The following is a 17,957-nucleotide window of genomic DNA, read 5'->3' on the forward strand; positions in this document are numbered from 1 at the left end:
TTTTTTTCTGTGTTTCAGATTTAATATTGATTTTAAATTTTTTTTCTCTCTTTCAGAGTTAATTGTGGCCAATAAACTAACAGTACAAGAGAGAGTTGAATTGGTTTTTATGTTTGGAAGACATGGGGCAACACACCGCTCTGTAGCTCAGGCATTCAACCTCAACCTTGATTGGGCGCGACTTCTGGAACACCCTGTCTATAGCGGGATTCGAACACGCGATCACGGCCATTGATGGCACTGGTCACAAGTTGTAAATACATGTACTAAACAATAATTATATGTCACCATTCTTAACTGACAAAAGATATGTAAATAAATCATTCAAATAAAACAAATCGTATTGTTAATTGAGTAGGTCCCTATATATAGCCTAAATGTTTGCATACATGCTACCACTGACGATGCCGAAATTTTTTGTCCGACCTTAATCGTATCTGGTGCTATTTAGTGTACGTACAACTATTTAATTTGGTTCATTGCGTTATCTATTCTTTATAATTTGATTCTTAGGAACTGCATGTACAGATTGAATTTTTATTTAGTGGTAGCCTACTGGTTTGGTTGTCTTGATTATTTTTGTGCGAATAAGGCCAGTTTAATCCATTGATATATGTTTTGGGAAAACCATCGTTTCAAGTCAAATCATACAAGAAGGGGAAAATAAAAGGCTAAATTCCCAGTAAGTAAAAACTAAATGGTTACTTAATGTCAGCTTCACAATTTATTGTTGTCCTGGGAGTACGTTAAAACATGACATCAAGGGGAATAACTCATCTTGAGCAATACCCATTTTGCACTTTAAGCAACATTAACAAGAAATCGGCCGAGCACGTGTTCATCATTGTCAAGTTACGGAATGGCTGGCGTCTAACTAAAAGAGGAGGTCTTTTATGTTATTATTTATTTATTTTTATCATTAATTGTTTAGACACTCTCATCGGTCTAATGAGCGTGAGCGCCTTTGTAAAGTTGTATTATCCACATTGAGGCGATCTATTCTCCCTAATCACACTGACCGACGTGATGGAAAAATAAGGTCACTAGGGCTGTAGGAATTGAGGTCACTCGGCTCCATCAAATATCAAACATTCCCAATCAATCCTTCCTCATCAAGTCCCGCCAACTCGCATCTTTGTGTGTCAGAACATTTTTAAAACAATAATTATACACTTTCCTCTAACAAGGTAAGGTAAAGCATAAATAAAATGATCGTGAATGTAAACGTGCTAAAATTAGGTCAGGAGTTCACGTGTTCATGTTGTGATCTGAGGTCTAGCGCAAAATGTTAAGCTGTTGACCAATCATTGAGTGTAGCCGGAGATAGAAGCGATTTGATTGGTTACGTGTAGAAGGTTGGCCCGGGGTAAAGCACGATGTGACTGTAATCAAGTCAGAAATTTTATTGTTATTCGCCACATTTCGCTAAACCTATACACCGAAGCTTTAGAGTTAAACAAGGAACATGGTGCTGGATGGGAATGCTGTGCATTTAATCGCTGGCGGGTATGTATTAACGTGTGTCATTACACCTGCTTCGTTGTGAAGCCAGAGCATATAGTCAGATTTGTTTACATTTTAACCCTGCAGGGAACATGTCTGACCGGTATTTCTGTTAGGCAAAAGAGTGAGCCTTGTTTTAGGCATGGGCAACTTGTCGTCAGTGAAACATCGTGTAATATACCAAAATATCTGTTGTTGCTACATGTTGTTGTTGTATGTTGAAACGGCGTGGCCTTGTGCTGGCATGTTAGTTATGAGCGAGACATGTACATAGAAGAGAGTCACTGTCTTGGATGATGTAAATTGTAAGGCATTGAGCGTTTGAGTGACAACAAACACGTGTCATTTAGGTGATTATATCAGCGCAGTGCTTCAGTTTGACACCCTGTGGATGTTTTGGGTTTTCGTGCAGTGGATTAAATAACTGTGGCGAGATCACGGATGCTTCGTCTTGATGGATTGTGGAAAGGTCATTGACACTGGGTTGTTATTGCATGGCAACTGCGTTGTAGAATAATTGATTGCCAAGTTGAATCCCGTCACAGATATTATGCAACAAGCACAGATGTGTACACATGCCTGCCATGTAACATTCTCTGTTTGTAAAGGTAGATAGGCTGTTGTCGTAAAAGTGAAGAATCCTTGAGTACGACTTACAACCTCAGTAAATGAATAATCATAGACATCCCTGTTTTAACAATTTATGATAATTTAAATTATAAGTGATATAAATAGCCATGCAGTTTCTAGTTTCAGTCTAGCTATGTGCAGGGCTTATTTGGATCTATTTTTGTTGACTTTAATATTTGATACTGCTGCATGATAATTTGTCAGGTTATGAATGGCATATCTTCACATTGATTTCTTGTGCTGTCCATCTGACAACTTCATGGTACAACACTTTCATTCTGAAAAAAAACTTTTTGAAAAATCTATTTTAATGTGCTATTTTTCTTCCACCCGTCCCCACCCCTTTCTATGATTATCTACCCTGGTAAAGTTAATTATATTTATATAATATGAACTTAAGCAATAGAAGAAATCTTCCAATGCTACTCATGCTGAGTGTTTTTAGAGGACAAACTAGCTATTATATTAAAATTGTAGTACATTTACTATCTCATGAAATGCTTTTGTTTTGTTGAATACAAAGTCTCAGTTCTTACCTGCCGGGGAAGAAACCATAGGAAAAAGATTTCAGGTTATTTTTCATTTCAGACATGGTACATACAGCATTGAAAAATATATGTAATGCACTGTCTGTGCCATTGTAGTGAGCATTGCGCATGGTTTTTGGCAAAACAGCATGGCTCACAGGGGAAATAGACTGAGTCTGTCAAAACTATAACCTACATGCACACTGCCGTATTATTAGACTCCCAGTGATTTGACTGCATGAATGATTATGGCTGAATACCACTTTGCAATATTTTGGACATGGCAAAAATTCAGTTGTGTTGACTTACAGATTTGAGGGCGGTTAAACAGGCTGAATAAATTTATGAAGTAATTTTGCACTTTATTTTACTGATGTCTGTTTAAATGAAGTAAAAATAAAACATAAAAAAACTTTGCTCCTGTTAAACTAAAACCATTGCTTACTGTGGGTCATACACTGCTGAAGTGTTAGCAAAGGTAGAGGTCATCCAGAAGAGTGACAGATATAATATGGTATTCACCAAAGTGTTGACTGGAAATGAGGTCAACTATTGATCCCCCCCCCTCCTTCTCCCCCCCCCCCGAAACACTTATGTTGATCACCTCTATGATTTGTGTTAAAGTAGCAAATTACATACACATATACAAACAAACTGTATGTCACCTGAAAATATATTGTCAGGGAATTGGCTAATGTGGACCAGATGGTCAAACAGAGGGTAACTTTAAATTGCTTTATGCCAGATATTGATTGTGTTGTTAATATACCACAGGTTTTTGTACACAGAGTTATTGAGTTGTACATGCAGACAATTGTTAAGGCAAGGGCTGATTGATGGGTGGAGGGGCTGTCATGTGAAAAGGCCATTTGACGATTGGTTATAACAGTAAACAAAACAAATGACAAGCTTTTTTAAGCCAAATTTTATGACAAGAGGAGTTGAATTGCATGTGTCAAGTTTTCTCGAAGGCAAAATGTTTTCAGAGTAGAATGAAACTGAAATGTAGATAGGAACAGATATATACATGTACACATGCATGTATATGTCCTCAAAGTGAACCCTAAAGTGGAGATGCTGAATTTCCTTAGTAGCAAATGCCTTAGTCTGCCAAATTTCTAAGGTGTGTAGTTCGCAGCCAAAGGATACAATTATATCAGAAGGTTTGTCAGGCATTGTGTAAAGGGCCAGCCTCCACAACATGGACTTTCCCCCCCCCCCCCCCAACTAAAATCCTGTAATATTTTTTGGTGTGGTCAAACAATAAAAAAGTATAGATGTATTGAAAAATATGTTACATGTATTTCCATCATTTATCAACTAGTTACTTTAATTTTAATAGGTACATGTAGTTAGCATCCTTCAGAAGGTACCTGACAAACCTCCTGACTTAAAGCCCTAGCCAAAACAGTGAGGGGTGGATTTGAGCATGTGTCCTTAGTTATTGGTGAAGGCCCGGATGGACACAGCCAGCCAACGTTTTAACCATCAGAGCCTGCCATCATCTTTTGTTGAAAACTGGCCCCGATAGCATGGTTGGTAGAGCATCTGCTTCGGGAGGCGGTAGATCCAGGGTTAATCCTGGGTTGGGTCACACCTAAGACCTTAAAATGGGAAGATGTAACTTCCTTGCTTGGTGTTCTGCATGAAGGGGATAGTGCAACGACTGTTTGATCCGTGTCAGTATAATTGCTTAGGCGGGGTGGCTTACTTACCTTTGGTAAGTGGTCACAGTGAAGCAGCACTAGATAAAAGAGCAGAGGAAATTCTTCCGCAACAAGGAGGCACATTACATGCGCTCTAAGGACTCCTTCGTCATCATATGACTAAAAAATTGTTCAGTACGAGGTTAAACCCCAAGAACTCACTCAATCACTTTTCGTTCAGATTATGTTTACCTGATAAGCAACTATGTCACTGTAGTCAGTGAGATTCCACATGTATGCAAATGTCCATTGCAGTATGAATTTTATTGCAACTGTATGTACATGTATGTCTGACAGTGTAACAATAAAACCACATATACATGTATGCCAATGTGATATGAACTTCATTGCAACTACATGTATCTCATTGTAATGAGAACTTTGTTGCAACTACACTGTATGCTAACATAATAACATGAACTTCATTTTGTAAACATGCATGTCAGTGTAATGAGAACTTTGTTGCAACAATGCCAGTCAACCCTTACAGACATGAGGTGTACACCTCAGTGTGAGGTATAGATGAGGTGTATATGGGATATAAGCCTCATATATACCTAACTATGAGATACAGATGAGGTTTACACCCAGTTTATATTATCTGATGTGTACTGTACCTCAAGTACACCCCAGCCATATGCCTATACCTCATATGTACCACAGGGACAATCACACTTAGAAGATGTACCTTGGGTACACCTTAGAAACTTTGAAAGTTTTTGGGCAGTTTTTGAACACGAGGTAATGTACCTCAAATACACTTAAAGAACATTGAAAAAAATGTACACTTAGAAGATGTACCTCAGGTACACCTTAGAAACTTTGAAAGTCAAAAAAAGTAAATGATGCACCTAAGTTACACTATACAAACTTTTCAAGTTTTTTATTATAATTTAGGTAGTCGTATATCTCAGGTACACCTCAGCCACTTTTTTAAAGTTTTAAAACGAGATCAGATTTACATTTTACTTCAGACAAAATGGTGAGTACAAAATCACAAATGTTTTTGTGCAAAAGAAAATTGTTTACTAAATAAATATAAGCCTTTGTCTCACCGTATAATGACTTGTCCATGAGTGTGCAAATATTGACCTGTCACAGAGCATGGATATATTTGCCCCTGATTATTCCAAGATGGCTGCCCTGAACAAGGTGATTATATACTCCAGGCTGTGGGAAAACAACAAAATTATGCACTGATTGATGCTTCCTGGGACAGAATTTGTGACATGTTTGGGCACATGGACAGTTCTAAAAGGCATAGAAAAGGAGCAGCTCTAAATTTTGATCAAGCAGCTAGAAAACCTCATGTAAAATCAGCTGAGATTTACAGATACTGTAAACAAGGATGCTCTTACAAACTTACTTAATTTTATTTATAATTTATACAGTCAATATTTAAGTGTTTTGATCATATTTTCTAACAATATAAAAATGAAAACAGCGTACATCCACCTTACCAATAAGCATGTATTCCTCAGTTGTACCTCGTACACCTCAGGCATCATATTTTTTACCTAATATTTACACGGTACACCTCAGCTGAGGTTTACTATAGGGTTACATGAGGTACTAATTTGCATAATTGCGAGTACCTCAGATGCACCTTCAATAAACCTCAAATATGCCTTAGACACACCTCACTTTAGGTATGCTATGCCCCAGTGGTACACCTCAGATGTACCTCTAGTACACCTTATCGGGGAAGCGGTAAACATCATAGCAACTACACGTACATGTATGCTAATCAGAATGTCGTGAAAACTTTATTCAAACTACATGTGTGCCTTTATAGTGAGAAGTTTACTGTAGTTATGCCAATGTGTTGATTGAATGAAATTGCATAACCGAATTTATAAATGTATTTTCGAGTAGTGTCAGAGGTACCGTAGACTATTTACATTAATACAGTGTAGATGAGGAGTTTACAATAATACAAGACAACAAATTGCTTCTATTTAAACATTTACACGAACAGGTATTTAGAATAAAATGTGATCTGTGCAAGGTAAATTGGCAAGAGGCCATGTTTCACCAATTACATTAACATGTTAACTTTGGTCAACTGTCACATTCTTTGCAGCTCTGGTTTTACTCATGTGCTGTAGTGTTTTTATATTATATTACTTGATGAGGCACAGAAACATGTACATGTAGTCCATACACTAATTTATATTAGATATATTTCTGCTTTTTTCCAATTTAAGGCCATATTGTGGGATGCAAAAAAGATCGCAAGTTAAGAAACTTTCTACACATATAGCGTAATTCCAGATTTTATGAAGGAATGTTCATATAAAATGGTATTAGAGCAGATTTGAAGTATCCCATGTCTGTAGTACATGTACCTGTAGTAATAACATGAGAGTACATTGACTTTTCTGTAGTACATGTACCTGTAGTAATAGCATGAGAGTACGTTGACTCTTCTGTAGTACATGTACCTGTAGTAATAACATGAGAGTACATTGACTTTTCTGTAGTACATGTACCTGTAGTAATAGCATGAGAGTACGTTGACTCTTCTGTAGTACATGTACCTGTAGTAATAGCATGAGAGTACATTGACCCTCACAACTACATGAACTAAGGCAGGAATCTTGTGTTCCACAGTTCGGAGCTGTGATCATTACAGTATCATCATGCAAAGCTAGTCGAAGAGTAGCTGTAAATCGGTAATCATTTTTCTCGTCTTTAGCAAAACATACTTTGATTCATAAATCCTTCAGTTTTAAGGGCGTACAAGTTAATGTGGATGTTGAGGTAGTTGTTTTTCAGTGGAAGCAGCAGGTAAATTGTGCATGTGGTCTGTATGATCCCTGTTTTAGACCTGTACTTCTTGTGGGGGACGTGTACTTGTGGGTGCGAGACAGGCAGTTGCCCGGGATGACCTCAGTCTCATGGGTATGACGTCAGAGTTGTGTTAAGGATTGACCTACATGTACATGTAGCTAGTGGTAAGACTGACTCACATAAACACTGTCAAGGTCACTCATACGGTTTTAATGCTTTGGTACATACATACATGGAGTATGTTGAGCATACATATACATGTGGAAGCAACTCAGTGGGATGACACCTTGACTGAGATTAGTAGTCCTGTTGTTTATGTCTTGGTCAGTGTGCATTTTGGTGTACAGTGTTACGAGTACTTGGCTGAACTGTGCATATGTTCATATCAGGCTCGTAGTAAGCAGTGACATGTAAATGGACGTTACAGTCTGTGTTTTTTGCTATACTTGCAACTGTCTGTTGTGATCATGTCACACTGCCCTGCAGGCGCTTTGTAGTGTACAAAAATTACTATTATAAATATGCGTAGTAATTTTGAATACTTTGAAAATAAACAGATGTCATTTCTATTTTACATAAATGCATGTGACAATGTTATTATTTTAATAGGTATTTGCACTTTAATTATTATTTTTAAATATAATGATTAATACTATGACTTACACTTTAAACTTGTTTTTAAACCAACATCACACCAATCTGATCATTTCTATGAAGAATTAATATCAATAGGCAGAATTATTAAGTTCATATTTCATTGTAAAATGTATTGTGATGAGCTTAACACCTGGTGAACATTTATTTGCCCATTTGAATGTAGTGACAGTAGCGTACATAAATATTTATGTCCTCTACCCATAGGCCTGACCGCCTTGTCGTGGTGAAAAAGCCGTCAGTACAAACGTTATAAACACCAATCAGATAAATAAAGTAAATGTTTACATTGCTAATCTGCACATTCTGTTGATTGAAATCCTAAAATAAGTGAAGGCATTACATGTGGATACTATAGGTTAGATGTACATGTAGGTACTGTAGGTCTTGCTGCATATGAGAAACTGATGATAAATGAGAAAGCATGTTGGGATGTACAAATCCCAGGCTGCTTTGTTTTAATGTTCAGTACTTGCATGAATTTTCTTTGTTGAATATGGGTTTTGAAGACAGTTAAATTCCTCCATACAGGTACTTTGTTTATCTCTCATGGACGTCTTTTATGTTTTCTCAACTTTTCGCAGCTATTCCATTTCTGGTATGTTAGTCACAAAGTCTTTGTGGCTCCTCAAAAGGTGAAAAATACATGTGCATATGTACACACCTTTCCTGACTGTCCCTTTCATAATTTTGAAGTTAAGCCTCAGCACTAACTATTAGGAGTGTTTGATTTAGAGGAAGTGTTTTTTTCTCTGCCATTGTGTTGACAAACTCAGCTGGCTAGGGGGTCACATGATGTTTTTGTCCTTGGTCATAAAGTCATGTTTTACTGAAGGGATAACATACAAGATATGATTGCCCCTGGTGGGTAACAGTGAAGCCCCTGGGGTGGCGACGTGATGTTGTGTGACTAAAGCCCGGGTCATCGTCACAGCTACACACGCACTGTGGACTAACCCTTCGAACAAGACAGGCTGGAGCGGAACCTCATGGTGTGTTGGGAGGATTATACATGTATAGCTACATGCCCTTGAGTGAAACGTACATGAACTGGTACACTTACACACATGACATGTTTTGGTACAAAGACAACATATCGTGCAGGTAGACTACTCAAATGTGGTTGTGTCTGGAAGTTTCTGGCTGTCTTCCTGTTGTGCCACCAAAGGTTGCGTTATCCCTTTTCCCCAACATCTGTACTAGGGGGGCCTGGTCATATCCCATTTCCAAGTATCTGTATGAGAGGCACCAAAGGGGGACACCATATCATGTGGTTCTAAAAGCCCATTTCCTATTAAAGGCCTGTTTGTACATGATGTAATATCCCACTTGAATTACTTCAGAATACGGTCTGCCCAGTTTATAAGTGGAATATTCTTGAGTATGGCATAAAGCAAAATAATGGTTTAATAAATGAATAATATCAGAATAAGAACTCGCAATTACAACATTGAGACTCTGTGGGGATATGTAGAGAACATGTTAGATGTTGTCTACATTTTATGTACATTTCATGCTCTAAACTCAACAAGGCTTCGACATATAGGGGTAATTCTAGTTTGATTGTTGTTTTGTGTATGTGTATGAGTGTTTGCTGAATATGGTTTCGAGAACATGTTTGGTGTTCTTGTTTGTGAAATGTGTCTCAATGACATGTCATATTGCTGCATGGTGAGACTGGTATGAAGATGCCAGCGATGATTGTGGTACTAAACAGCTGATTCTGTCTTGTCAGGGTGGGTGGGACGGTGGGTGCAGTGCTGACATGCCCCCTCGAGGTGGTCAAGACCCGTCTCCAGTCCTCCGTGGCAGTGTTTCGCCCAGTCTACGTCCCGTCTGTGAATTTGGTGACCCATGGCACCCAATGTGCTAACCTGAGCACATACTCATCAGCGCGAGATCTGGTACTGCCCCATACCCACCACAGTAGAGTATCTACAAGCCTCTTCATCTGTCTCAGGTAAGTCCACTCCAGGTTACACCCACTTCAAGTAACCGTCTCTCTCTTGTGGGATTCCTCGTCATGTCAACTTTCTCTATGTTGATAGTTATTAACAAAATTTTTGCTTAAAATTGCAAAAACTCTTTTTGACCTAGTCCATGACTAAATTACACATTTTTAATTGATTTTAAAAGTTTTAAAAGTTGCAGTGATCATGGAAAAGTGTTTTTAAGCTTGTTTGGAATATAGGACTATAATATGACAAATACAGTAATTGTGTAGTAATCTTTAATGCCTAGTGTTTATTTAGAATGGAAGTTCTAGAGGAGGTACATGGAGGCCTACATCTAGATTTGAATGATTAGGACCTGGCCAAATGTCTTGGCTTCCCTAAACTAACAGGGTTAGGTGTTCAAATCCAGCTCAGGCTGACCAGGCTGTGGCTTTAAATCAGACAGCGAGTCAGTTGCACATACATACATGAACATATACCAGCCAAGGATTGTTTTTGCCTTTTGTACGGACTCCGAGATGTTTACGCCACTCTTCAAGCGGATGTCAGTGTCTTTACAGTTATATCAAAACCTACCAGTGACCTATAAAACAGGTTTCCTGTCAAACACATTTATGATGTTTATTATGATCCAGTTCTGACTCGTCACACATTTTGTACAGGTCATCTTGATGCTGATAAGCTGTTTGAATGATTGTGTTGATGTGGATGTTATAAAATGACTATACTTTCACATGGCTGTATTTTGTTCTTTTGTTCTGTAGGCATATTGTCCAAACAGAAGGTGTTCGGGGTTTGTTTAGAGGCTTAGGCCCTAATCTAGTTGGAGTCGCTCCATCCAGGTAGGTCAGACATCACATGTTAATGTTTACACTTTGATTGATCATGGCTCAGCAGACAGAATGACCCTGGAAAAAATATATATACATGGCCTCATTGAGCTGTAAAAAAAACCATGTATGTGTGAAGACTGTTCTTACAGTGAACCCATCGATGCATGGGGACAGGTATTGAAATATTGAATTGTCCTTATTTGGAGAATAAGAGGAATTGAGACATGCTGCTGGTATTTCTTACCCTGTAGCTAAATGCACTGTAGACCTGGTTGTGCAAAGGTGCAAATAAAAACCTTTGTAAGAGTATGCAGACTACAGTGATGACCCTATAACCTGGTTATATTCTGACACTAGGCCTTGAGGCCTGGGTTAGTCAGTAACCAGGTTAGTCTATGGTCAGCCAGCATGCACAGTAGAGCCTCTACACTCTGATCTTGATTACTGAGAAGTTCCCCAGAAATACACTTTGTTATAAAGGAATTCATGGAGTTAATTGATGTATTTTTTGTATGAGGAGGAGGGGATGGGTTTGGCAGATATGAATTACATTGTGCTAACAAAAAGGTCTTTAAGTACACATGAAGGAAAGCAACAGGGTATTCTCTCACCTGGCTGAATGAGAACTCCAAAACATGGGGCGTTATTGGGTGCCATGCTGTGGCGCAAAGGGAAGTGGGTTGTCACTGGTGTTTGGAGAGGTAAGCATTGGGGTGGAGAGAGATGGGGAATTTTACTGGAATGACGGTGATGTTGGGAGGGTAGGTACTTGGTAGGCAAACAATGTAATACAGCAAAACACTTTCATAGTTCTGAAGAATTTTCAAAATGAGCTTTGTGGGGTTTAGACAACTGATAGGCTGTTTTAAATAAAGCCACGCATTCTTTTTCTTGTGATTGGTCCGAGGAAAATGAACCTGTTTGTCACACATTTAGTTTGGTTCCAATGTCTCTGTCAAATATGTTTTTGTGTGAAGACTTCTTCAACAATGTTGAGGTCTTTAGAATTCAAGCCTTTGATTGTGAATACACTATCCATGATAGCCCATCTGTCATCTAGCTAAGGGGCAGGGAGCTCTCTTCCCAGAGAAGCCATAGAAGTACGTGTATTTCATTTAGTTAATGAGGATAGAACTGGATACCAACATATATTGGTCATTCCAAACTGGAGAAACTAGGTGACTTATCAGTGTTAAGTGTGAATCACGTCATCATGTCACCACCAACTTTCACAGAGCCAGCAGTCTGTGTCTAACAAGAATTTCTCCACTTTCACCTTAGTGTATTAATGACAAAGACCTGATTGTGTCTTACACTGTACAGCTTATTAAACACCCTGGCAGTGTTGGTTACTTTGCAAGAAAGTGTGTTTTATTAAGACAGTCTACAGGTTTATGAAGTGTAGTTATGTAGACACTTTACAGAAGTATATTTATAGGCTAAAGACATACTTACTAATATTTGCTCATTTGATATTTTTTCATCTGTTTCAGGGCAATATATTTTTGTACATATGCAAAGACAAAGCGTTTGTTAAATCAGAACATCTCACCTGACACCCCTCTAGTCCACATAGGCTCAGCCGCTGCTGCAGGTAAGGGCCACACACTGTCATATTTGTTTTCTCTCTCACAAGCGAAAGCGTACGTAAAGAAAATATGTAAAAGCGCAGTTATTTTCAATTACATGTACGTGTACGAATGGTCATAGTCAAGATTTGATACCCATCAGCTTTGAAAATCTTGGGCCTCAGCTGTCAGAACAGATGGTGAGAGAAAAGCTATAGTTGTGATATTAAGCATTGCTTTCTGTGACCACATGTACAAGGCTTATAGAGCATGCTTGAATTCCGTCAATATTCTTGTCTGGAATACAGTATAAGGCTCTGTGCCCATTTGGTATCTCAAGATTTACATGAACCTTAACTCCATGGTACTGTCATGTACCTCCAAGATTGAGAGATTTTGTAAGGCAATTGATTGAACTTGTGCTCAAGAGGATGTTTATGTCCACAGGTGCAACTGCCAGTACGCTCACAAATCCTATATGGTTTGTGAAAACAAGGTTACAGCTTGACCAAAAGTAAGTTTACTAGCCGTACTTAAATCTTGTTACTTATTGTTTTGATTTCTTCTGTAAATGTCAGTGTTCCGGCAGATTTAAATTAAATGTCACGTTTTGGTTGAAAGTTTTCATTATTTTTTTTTTAAATACCTTTTCGTATGTATATTATATTTTCTATTTGACATCATAATAAAGTGTCCATGGAATGCTCTTCTTTCTGTTGCCTTGTGATTACTTTTGTCCAAAACAAAAAGCAAGATAGACCTGAACTCAGTTCCATCAATGTTGAATATTACAATTGTGTTGTCAGTACAATATTTGGATTAATTGCTTGACTGACTCAAGAACATTTCACTAACAGAGTCACTGTCATGGGAGGTATGAATCAAAGTAACAGTGAATGTGAGAATATTGTGATAAAATCGTTGATTGGATTTATTCGTGTAAATTAACATGTTTCTACAAATCTGGATTATTTACAGGAAGAATGGGAGATTGACGTGTACACAGTGCGTTCGGCAGATTCTCCAGACCCAGGGCATTCGTGGCTTCTACAAGGGACTCACAGCATCTTACTATGGCATATCCGAGACAGTCATCCACTTTGTGATATACGAAGCTGTCAAGGCAAGGTTGATGGAGTATCGAGCGAAATACTCACCTGATGAAGATCTCACAGGCATGGACTTTCTGCGCTTTATGTTGGCCGGTGCTATCTCAAAGTCATGTGCCTCCATAATTGCATATCCACATGGTAAGAAACCTGCTGGCACAACTGTCAATTGTACAGAGTTTGACAAGATTGAAGGTTACATTTCTGAAAATGCAAAAAAGCAGATACACATTTAAAGGCTAAATGTGAAACTCTCTTTCTCTTTTTAAAATTTTACTGACCGAATTAATAGTTGTGAGAATTAACATTCCCATTAAATGCCAATATTCTTTGCTAAAGTGTTTTTTTGTTTTTGTTTTTTGTTTTGCTTTTTGTTAATTCTTATGTAAATCTCAATATCTTTGGCTGGCCCACATGAACTAAAATATTTTTTATTTTTTCCTGTAGAAGTTGCAAGGACCCGGTTGCGACAGGAAGGTGATAAGTACCGCTCATTCTTCCAGACCTTAGCCTTGGTGTTTAAAGAAGAGGGGTACAGGGGCCTGTATAGGGGACTCGCAACCCAACTTGTACGGCAAATTCCAAACACAGCAATAATGATGTCAACGTATGAGCTCGTGGTCTACCTTCTGTGCTACGAAGAGGATGCAACGTGAAAACAGTCCTGTGAAAATTTGTCGCATAGCAATAACTAGAACTCCAAAGAGTATAAGGCTGCCTTCTCCTGCATATGGAATGGGTGGTGCAGATTTGACGTGTGTCTACCATCTCCTGGCATGCATAGTCTTGTAAATTTACAATTCTGAGAACTTCTCAAGAGATCGCTTAGAAGAAAATATATGTCTTCCATGTTTGTGGATCTGGACAGAACTCAAGCACAAATGCTGTTCCATAAAAAACATTCTTACAGCTAGTGAGAGGAGATTTGAACTATACTTTTGGACAGATTTAAAACCAGCTGTATGTATAGATACTTATTGTTCCATGCCATCAGGACAAGAAGAACCATTGAGCTGTTCCCTGTAGGACTTATAGCAGGAAATTATGCACAGGCATGACAATCGCTTCAGTATTTCTGAATCCGTATTTAGTTGAAGCTTCAGGTTGTAATGTCAGCTTCATGGTTTGTGTTGATATGCCATGTATGTGGTGAAACACATCAGAAAAAGTGTTCAAAACGAACTGCATCTGTAACACATTCTTGGCTATATATGCAATTAGGTCGAAGCCAGGATCTGTTTGAAAGTTGTCTGATGACCATGAACTTTTGTAGCTAGTTTCCCAGTGGTGTGACGAATGACACTGACCACCCTGAGTATTTGGACTGTGATGATGTTTGATGTACATATATTGTATACAACTTTTGAAACTGTAAATATAATAGCTTGTGTGTAAATAAGTGTAAAGAATTGTACATACATATAGATGTACACAAAGGAAAGTGATACATATGAAGATTATGTAACATTTTGGATAAAGTTTAATGATTATTGAAAGGTGTAAATGTGTGAATTAGACTTTGTGTACATGTGCTTGTGCTCTGTTGAAAGTACTTCAGATACCATGTTGAAAGTGCTTAGAATCATGTCTGAAAGTAGTCAAGAGTTGCTTTGAATGTGCTTTGGGTGATGTTTTGAAAGAGTTTTTGTTGAATGTTTTGTTGAATGAAAGGTCTTGTGGGGTTTGGGTGTTTTGAGCTTGCCATATTGTGTTGATAGTGCTTTCGGTGTTCCGTTGAAATTGTTTTTTGTATTGCATTGAAAGAGCTTCCAGTATAATGTATTGCAATATTAGTACTCTTGGTGTTGTTTTCAAATAGCTGTCCATATTGCCTTAAAAGTGCTTTTGGTGTCTGGTGTACCAGATACATGTATCCTCTGAAGAGAACTTCTAAGTGTTCCAGGATTGTGCTATTTTGAGTTTCCATGATGGTACAATTGCATTGTCAGTATCTTGTTTGTTATTATGATCATATTTTTTTTTTAAATATATCTATTTTCTGTGGCATTTTTAAAAGTGTGGTACCTGTTTGGTTTTTTTTTTTATGAGAATCTCCTCTAAACAACCATACATGAAATTTTGTATCCGGTACCACATGTACATCTACAGTATCAGATGAGTGAAACAAACAGTATACATGTGGGTTACATTTACTCTACAAACTCTGAAATGACCAAATGCTGCAGGTAGCCTTTGGTCATGTTGGGTACAATAGCTTTGCATAAATGCAGGTAGTGTCACCAGTCTTATAAATGGATGTTTGTGGACTGATGGATGAATTGGCATCACAATTTAGCCAGGGTCCATGTTTTTTTTTAGTATTTATTACATTTGTATGAGCAGTAGATTTTTTTATGTATATTCTTGCTGTTATTGCCAGGAATTTGAGAGTTTTTCACTTGTCAGAGCTTAAATTCAGATAATTGTCTACATTTTTGTCCATGCAATGTTTGAGACCTGGACAGTTTGGGTGATTGTATTGCCTATTTTGGTGCCATATTGTATCTGCTTACATGCACCATTTTAAATGGTCATTGCACTTTGTCCTTAACATGTACCTTTGCCCCTTGTGTGTACAAGGCAAAAAATACATGTGTACCCACAGTGAGGAACAAGGCCAACAATTACCTCCTTAAAGGTAGAGGTTAAATGCGCATGTTCTTGTCTTCAAGAAATAGCTGAATAAGGGCATTCTTATTTCACTTGTTTTATGTGGGGTAAATAAGTATTAAGTTAAGATTGTATCCCGTGTACACCGAGGAATTTTTCAAAAGTCTTTGTTTCCATTCTTGTATCATTCTTGTTTTCCATCCATGTATGGCAGTGAAAATATGTATATGCTTATGTATACTGCTGTAAAGAAACTATTGTTCTGTGATCAGTGAAGTCATCAGTCACAAATTAAGACCTTGTAAATGTTGTACATACATGTGATTGTCTGCTGTCAGCTCTTGACACACTGTCAGAGCCTGCCAAATACCTCGGAGTTGTGTGCCATATGCCAAGCGTTAAGCCCTACAGAGTTTACTCTTTCGTTGTTGCCAAGATGTATTATTTACTGTACATGCGAAGGTACTTGGAGAGTTTGGCGAACTTAGAGACCAAAACAGCACTTTTTCTCCGTGCATAGAAACATGTTGATTCCTGTACGGGATTGTATAGTTTGCGATATTGTGTATCAGATATGATTGTTTTATTTTTTTGATGCTGTGAGAATAAGCCCCTGAAGAACTTTTCATTGGCAGTCAGGGGGTATGAATCGTATCCAAAAGAGCTGGAATAAACCAGATGTTTATGAACATTTATTTGTTGCGTTTTTCAATGTGCTTGTCATCCGATCGTTTCGAAGTGAATTTGTATGGTAAAATAGTGTTTAATTGTGACGGGTGTTGTATGGAATGAGACCAAAATGTTTCTAGTAGAAGTGACCGCTTCGTGAGACGAATTTCTGGTCATAAACATTAATACAGCGCGTTCATTAGTCTTGGAGAATTGTTGGTATGAGGCGCAGTCAACTTAGACATGCTTGTCTTCTTTTTTATTTTGCTCATTGAGATGTGAGCTTGCATGTAAGAGTGATGACACCAAAAGAAAGGAAATAAACAGCATTGTGTTCAGAGCGGATCAGTTGATATGTCCTGCCCGGTTTCCTGGCCGCAATACTGGCGGCCATCTTGTGAGTGAAGTACTTGAGAACGGCGTAAAACATCAATCAAATAGATAAATTGACACGTTTTTTACGGCCTTCATGTTTGGGTATTGCTTTCGGAAGGTAGCTTGATCTCACAATATTGGCGTGGTTTGCCGTCTATCTCATAATATTGGTGGCGTGTACCCCCTATCGCACAGTTGGTAGAGCGTCCGCTTCGGGACCGGTAGATCCAGGATTAATCCTTGATCGAGTCACACCTAAGACTTTAAAAGAGGAAGTTGTAACTTCCTCGCTTGGCGTTCAGCATGAAGAGGAAAGTGCAACGACTGGTTGACCTGTATAAGTATAATGGCTCGGGCGGGGCCGCTTACTTGCCTTCGGTAAGGCGTCTCAGTGAAGCAGCACTAAATAGAAGAGCGGTGGAAATCCGTCCTGCAACAAGGAGGCACATTACACGTACATGCACTCTAATGATTCGTTCGTCGTCACATGACTGAAAAATTGTTGAGTACGACGTTAAACCCCAAGCACTCACAGAGGTGTACGATCAATCTCACCAAATTAGCCGAGTGTACCGTTTATCCCACTTAATGGCGTAGGTTACTGTCTACCTCACAATAGCGTTGGAGTGTGCCTTCCGTCTCACAACATTGACTGGCTGATACTCTATCTCACCATATACAGAGTGGATGTGCGTCTTTCTCACCATGTGGGATGGGTGTACCGTTTGTCTCACAATATTAGCTCTCTCAGTTTTGGCTGGATGATCCTCTCACACATGATTGGCTTCTAAAGAGTACTAACTTTTTTATGTGTACCTACTAACGTGGTGAATTGCCGAGAATAGTGCGTATATACTACGAAAATCATTTTCAAATGGGCTTTTTCCCGAAAGTAGAAAAATGTGAAAAGAACACCGAATACAACATGTACAAATAACTCTTCACATTCGCCCTTTTATATGAAGTTTGCTTGTTTTGTGTTTTCTCCTTTCTATATCTATAGAATCTGTAGTATTTTAACTTTT

General features: G+C 38.3%; 1 protein-coding gene across 1 annotated transcript; it reads left to right on the forward strand.

The window, feature by feature from the left end:
• The first annotated feature begins 1,399 nt into the window (after positions 1–1,399).
• On the forward strand, positions 1,400–16,579 carry LOC135474801 (solute carrier family 25 member 36-A-like). The gene is made up of 7 exons (XM_064754398.1): positions 1,400–1,506; positions 9,549–9,773; positions 10,533–10,610; positions 12,095–12,195; positions 12,617–12,683; positions 13,148–13,419; positions 13,726–16,579. The coding sequence occupies exons 1-7, from the start codon at positions 1,466–1,468 to the stop codon at positions 13,932–13,934; spliced, it is 993 nt and encodes a 330-aa protein (XP_064610468.1). The 5' UTR covers positions 1,400–1,465; the 3' UTR covers positions 13,935–16,579.
• The last annotated feature ends 1,378 nt before the right edge of the window (positions 16,580–17,957 follow it).

Source organism: Liolophura sinensis, chromosome 9, assembly GCF_032854445.1.
Source record: "Liolophura sinensis isolate JHLJ2023 chromosome 9, CUHK_Ljap_v2, whole genome shotgun sequence".
Lineage (NCBI taxonomy): Eukaryota > Metazoa > Mollusca > Polyplacophora > Chitonida > Chitonidae > Liolophura > Liolophura sinensis.

What these genes read in the sequence shown, in the direction of transcription:
- LOC135474801 (XM_064754398.1), top strand. Translation starts at nt 1,466, where the DNA reads ATGGTGCTGGATGGGAATGCTGTGCATTTAATCGCTGGCGG. An exon ending in AGGCTCAGCCGCTGCTGCAG is followed by an intron (nt 12,196 to 12,616) that starts GTAAGGGCCACA and finishes TTATGTCCACAG; the next exon opens with GTGCAACTGCCAGTACGCTC. An exon ending in AGGTTACAGCTTGACCAAAA is followed by an intron (nt 12,684 to 13,147) that starts GTAAGTTTACTA and finishes GATTATTTACAG; the next exon opens with GAAGAATGGGAGATTGACGT.